Source organism: Strigops habroptila, chromosome 1, assembly GCF_004027225.2.
Source record: "Strigops habroptila isolate Jane chromosome 1, bStrHab1.2.pri, whole genome shotgun sequence".
NCBI classification, from domain to species: domain Eukaryota; kingdom Metazoa; phylum Chordata; class Aves; order Psittaciformes; family Psittacidae; genus Strigops; species Strigops habroptila.
The window spans coordinates 100,202,093-100,208,092 of NC_044277.2; the positions used below are offsets into that span (position 1 = coordinate 100,202,093).

At 43.0% G+C, this 6,000-nt stretch overlaps 1 protein-coding gene across 6 annotated transcripts in view; it reads right to left on the bottom strand.

Moving 5' to 3' along the window:
- The window catches only part of NKTR (natural killer cell triggering receptor), a 42,960-nt gene extending 37,451 nt beyond the window's left edge, over positions 1-5,509 (bottom strand). For all 6 annotated transcript variants that reach the window (XM_030477816.2, XM_030477808.2, XM_030477801.2 and 3 more), the window contains exons 1-2: positions 5,370-5,509; positions 4,934-5,028 (exon numbers count right to left, since the gene is read on the bottom strand). In XM_030477816.2, the coding sequence (XP_030333676.1) occupies positions 4,934-4,991 (58 nt within the window). In that variant the 5' untranslated portion in view covers positions 4,992-5,028; positions 5,370-5,509. The remainder of the gene's footprint in view (positions 1-4,933; positions 5,029-5,369) is intronic.
- Positions 5,510-6,000: the final 491 nt, after the last annotated feature.

A 6,000-nucleotide genomic window follows, 5' to 3' on the forward strand; every position in this document is an offset into this window, starting at 1 on the left:
CAAGCAAATTGCTAAGAAAAGTTATTCAAGTAGGTGAAATCTCTATTTTAACGCATGAGCAGGGAGGACATTTATGTAATTTTAATTTAGTGTGTTCTCAATAGGAGACTGATTCTCACCAGCTCACAGCTATGAAGACGTGTTTGTCTGTAGCACAGTGTAGATTTTACAGCATGTTACTGTACTTCTTGCAATAGCCAACATCATAGGAATTTATCCCGTCATAATGCAACATCTGCCTCTTACTTATAAAACAATACTTCGATAAAGCATTCTTATTTGCTAGAAGGCTTTTGACTTATTCTTTAATGATATTTTTGATAGAAGTCAAAGTGATGAAAGAGCGTTTACCTTACTGGTAATTACATACAGTAAGTGATGCATATATAAAGTCTAAGATGTTTTGAAGTTTGATTTCATAAAATGCTGCATGTACCTAATGATATTATAGAAACCAGAAGGCATAATGACCAGATATAATCCAATTCCAGGACTATTTTCAAATCAAAAGATGAGAGCTTTTTTCTTTTCTTTTTGAACCCATGATCAATTTTTCAGCTGAGGAAGAACTAGTACTTGATTCAAATTAAGTGGTAAAAATTAAGGGTAGGAATATCCATGCTATATTGTGCTGAGGGATTCTGCTAGCGAAGTTTATTAAAATCAGTGAATTAAAATGTTTATCCAGTGATTTCCTCCAGTTTAGCTGCTTAACTTTTCAGAAACAACCTCAGGAGCCATGTAATACAAACTGGTTTGCTAGATTGTTATGTTTAGACCACAAAGGTGTCAATTTCAGAGAGACACTTGCAAAATAAATCTAGCTATTCAAAATTAGATATATTGGGTTTGTCTTTTCCCAGTTTCTCAGAGCAGGCCAAGTAAGCAGCCACTGCAGCATTTTTCCCAGTATATCAACAGGAATATTCTCCTGAAGGGGAAAGTGGGGATTACAACCATTAAAACAGCGATGCACATACCTTACAGGCTGAGCCCAGGACGCCTGCCAGAGGCCCAAAGGCTTAGATAGATCTGCCTAAAAGTTTAAATAATAGCTCACTAAAAAGACTGTATTTTAATTTTATTGATATATTTATCCCTAAATTTGAGAGCACTAAGTCATAAATTCAAAAAAAACCTGCTTTAAAGTAGAAATGCAGCTACAGTTTTCAGAAAAATACAAACTTACTGTGGAAAAAGAACAGACTATTTTAAACATCAGTTAAAACAATGGATGTCACAGTTGCACTGAGAAGGCATCTATGCCTTCATACCTTAACATTTGGTTAATGCTTCCTTACCCCACTTTACACTTTTTGCAAGGAAAGCCTCCATAAACTTATTTCTCCAGCTCTCTACTAGGCCCAGTCTTCCACAAATACTACCTGAAGCTCCTCCATTCCAGTCCTCTGTGGTCTCTACTAAAGCAAACATATTTCACTACTGCACACAACAAAAATTTACTATCTTACTATATTTCACAGAGATATGCAAGTGAGAGACTACACTTTTTCTCCTCCTAGCAGAAGAGGCTCATCAGTTCAATCTTCCACTTACTAATCCAATTTGTTCTGAACTTCAAAGTAAGTATTCACGGTATTTCATTCTGCACTGACAACAATTTCACATGATGACTGGATTACAATTTTTATTAAACCAGTTCCCCCCAAATCTACACCTTAGCTCCCTTATAGGCCCTGACAGGGGTTCCTCATACAGCATGCCCCCTTGGTCCTGCTGTACTACGCTCAACTGGATTGCCAAATGGTTCATGGACAAACTCAAAGTGCCGATCTGTTTTCTGCTAATCTGCAAAATTTTGCCTTCAAAGGGCTAAAAGTCAATGAGAAGCCAGTTGAGAACAGCTTCTGTCTGCAGACAGGAAGGGTAACAAAAACCCCATAAAGTATCCCTGGTTCTACTAATGCAAGCACAGTACTACAATGACTTTTGTAGTGGAGCTTATTTCACATAAATTCATAGCAGCTGCAATCCCAAAATATACCAAACTTTTGCATGAATTGACTAGAAGGAGAGAAGTAATATATCAACAGACTGACTGATAAGGAAGGAAGGAAACTGAAATGGAATTGAAAAGTGAGGAAGGGGTTAAAAAATAACAAAGGACAGGAGAAAGAATGAAAAAAGGTAATAAAACAAAATAAGAAGGAAAATTCTGCCACGAATAAGAACAAAAAAAGCAAAAATGAGTAAATATAACATATTTCATGATGGATAAATCTAGCTGGGGGGGGCGGGAGGGGAAACGTGTGAAAAAATAATCTTGGATGGCCACAAGAACTGCTACAGCAGCAGACTATGTATGCGACATCCTAGTCAGGCATCTGTTCTAATTATCACGGTATCTGAAAGACTGACGTTCTGCACAGATTTTTGCATCAGAGAGTAGAGAGAGAATTATCTAAATTGGCATCTGCTGCCATCCCAAAATTCTTGGAAACTGTAAGGTAGTTTACTCCTATCTGCATGCTGTATGCATCCAAATCCACTGGTATGGGGGACCCAAAAAGAAGGGAGAGGTGCTATCGGTGTTGGTATCAAGATAAACACTTATTTCTGATTTATTCTCCCTCTGCTCTTCAAAAATTATGAACCATAATGTGCATTCATAAAAAATATTTAACAGGCAACTTATTAAAAGCAGCCTAAGTTTAGACTTAAAAACACAGACATAAAGCCCTCAAAATTTGCCCCACTGTGTGGTGGAATATTTTTGGACACCAAACAACCTACGCTGTCAAACATGACATGGTTTTGTATTCTGCAGGTGAAGAGATGTCTCCAATACGTTAAGAGGCATGTCTGCTTATTCTCTGCATTTTGTGGGGAGATGTTAGTTCAGCTTTTCAGTGTAGACAGGGTGGGTGCAATGTCTTATCTCTTGGCTAGCAGGACTGTTCTTTTGCCCAGTTCTTTCTCCCTATGTCTAAAAAAATGAACCAGCAGATCAGCTTATTGCATTAAAATCAAATAAACAAGTGTTAACTTGAAAATCTGCTGGCAGTTTAAAAGTTAAAATTAATATCTCACTAGTATCAGCGGGAGAGTACATCTCAGAGTTAGTGCTTCATGTCATCTGGAAGCACTGCTTTATCATTCACACTTGATTCAGCTTTTGAAGGTCATCTTACAGCTAGAAGAGCAACATTTAAGCTTTTTAAATATAACCTTAAATCCTGAGACATAGTTGCATAGCAAGTTCATAACAGACACCAGAATAAAGTAGTATAACCAGACTGCACCTAAGTCCCATGCCAATATTGTACAAATTGGCACATTTTCCCGCAAAAATACAAGCTATTAGTAAGGTGCAATGAAACCAGCAGGGCTCTGAATTTGATACGCACTTTTGAGATCCCTGCTAAAGGGACAATAAATACTGACAGCCACAAACAGAGGCAAAGCCTTCTGTCTACTCCAGGTAACCAAAGCTCTGCGCCACCACGAACACTAACACTGCAATTCCTCTTTGACACCACTATCAGTCATCAAACCCAAATAGATGTGAGGGAAAACAAGGTAATGCACTTTCACTCATGATGCACAGCACAAGGCTGAGGGGACAAGGCAGACGACAAGGGATATCATGAACGAGCAGGAACACATGCATAAAGAACGAGTAGAAGATAACAGCGCGGGGAGAGATTCTTCAGATGAAGAGTCAAAACAAAAAATCCCTAACAAAGATTATAAGCAAATGAGATGAATAATGAGTTGTCTCTGCTATAAAGCAATGCCATTAAACTATCATTCCTAAACTGAAACCTACCCAATGTAAAACCTTTTTAGTAGTCTCATTCCACTGTAAATCTGAATTTAAAGACACAGAAAATGTTAAAAGTCCATTCACATTAACTTTTTTCTCTTCAATAAAAGTGTTCAGAAAAGGCACAGTTAAATAACTCAAATAGGAATGACACCAGCAACAGATTTATAGATATGCCCTATCGGGTCACAGAAGTTTGAACTGAATCTTTCTTTCGAAATTAAAAAGCAAGCCAAATGGGTTACAGTTACATTTGAATGCAACTGAAATTTGAACATGCAAAGATACAAACTCTTATTTCAAAGGCTTTCAGAGAAACATTGAAGCAAAAAATGAAAGTGAAAGCATAATGAAGCCATCACATTCTTCATTTTTCTGAGAGGCAAACAGCAGCAATATATAGCATTGAGTATATGTGAGACAACTCATATGCATTGACAAATTCATGTTCAAAACGCCGGGTAAGTAAATCTCTGCAACCATTTTTACGGAGTGCGGAAAACAGAAGGAATGAAGTACCTATTCCAGGATTAAAACTCACAGTCTGCCTCTAACGGGCACTTACACTTCCCATAGGGAAAATATGAGTTAAGACATGGATCTGTTTTAATTATTTTTCTTTTTTAAAGTGGCCACCTGGTGAGACATTCTGCGCTTCTACGATTCCATGGTCAATTCTTTATTTACACTCACAAGACTCATTTTGAGCAGGAGGAGGAAAGATTTGGGCCAGCTGACCTCCTGAGGTCCCTTTCCAATTTAATTACCGTATGATTAAAATTACTTCTCGGAGTACCTCTCCAGTTTCCTCACAACTTGCCCCAGTTTTCCATAGTTTATAGAATTGTAAAGGTACAAAAAATAACCAGGCAGCACTTTTAATAAAGGTTGCTCTTTATCTTGAGAACGGTGTTAGCCTCACAGAGCCTCTCCTGTATACCAATAAAATTCACTCTTAAGAGAGAATAAAAAGCATCCAGCACCCTGGTAAACATCAAAAGTTACTAAAAACTAACTCAGAAATAACATATCAATGGACAAACTCACTGCTAACGGCTTGAGTGCATTACGGAGGCAAAAACGTGGTAAAACCCACCCCGAACACGACACTTGAGACAAGACTCTCGCCAGAGACCCTGGCCTTACCTGGCTCCCGGTTGATCTCTATCTCGAAGAAGCACTGGGGCCGGTCCTGCACCCCCATGGCCGCGGGCAGCCCAGCCGCCCCTCGGCCTCGCCACCTGGACACAAAGAGGAGCCGCGCTGGGAGCAGAGCCCGCCCCGCGCCCCTCCCGCCCCGCCGAGGAGTAACATTACACGGCCGCGGCGCTGCCAGAAACTCAGGGCGACACCTTCCCCTCCTACTCCCCTTCGGCCGCCGGCGGCGGGGCCGCGGGTGTGTGAGGGCGGGCGGCCGGGCTCCGGGAGGAGGCCAGCGGGGGAAAATCACCCCGAGGGGAATTTCCTCCTCTCACAAACATGGGGGAGGTGAACGGGGAGGAAGGGGGGGCACAGCCCCGTCAGCGCTGCCCGCCCTGCCTATCTCCTCCCTCGGGAAGGGGTGCGGCGGCCGCGGCCTTACCTGGCAGCTCCGGCGCTTTGTTCCCTCTCCGCGCCGCACGCCCCGCTCAGCCCCCCCGCCCTCCGCCCCGCGGCCAGGCGGCGCTGCCAGCCCCCAGCGCCATTAGCCGACGGGCTCCACGGCCCGTCCGTCCGCCCGCCCGCCCCGCCCCGGTACGGCGCGGCGTGGCCCCGCCTCCAACCGCCGCGGCCCGCCCCCCCCCGCCCCCGCCGCGTTTTCCCGCCGCCCGCTGTGAGGGGACGGGTTCGCGGTGATAGTGGGGTCGGGTGCTTCGCTTCAGGGCTGCGGGCTCCGCTCCATCCTAAGGGGAGAACCTCTCCTGTCCCTTTGCTTGGCCGGGGGATAGGCGCGGTGTGAGAAGTTCACAGCATTAATACAATCATGTCCCTCGTGGGGAGCATCCCCCCTCACCGCCCTGACCCCGAGCTGTCATGACTGTGCAGGATCCTGGAGCTGAGCGACCATCTCCCACACGGTGCTTCATCTCTTTAATTTGAGAAGCCTGGGCGGGTTTGCAGAGATACCGCCCTCTAAAGGGAAAACATTTTTGAGAGAACAAAAAAAAAAAAAAAAAAAAAAAAAAAAAAAAAAAAACCAAGCCAAAAAACTTGGGAGATTTTGTAAGGGGGAA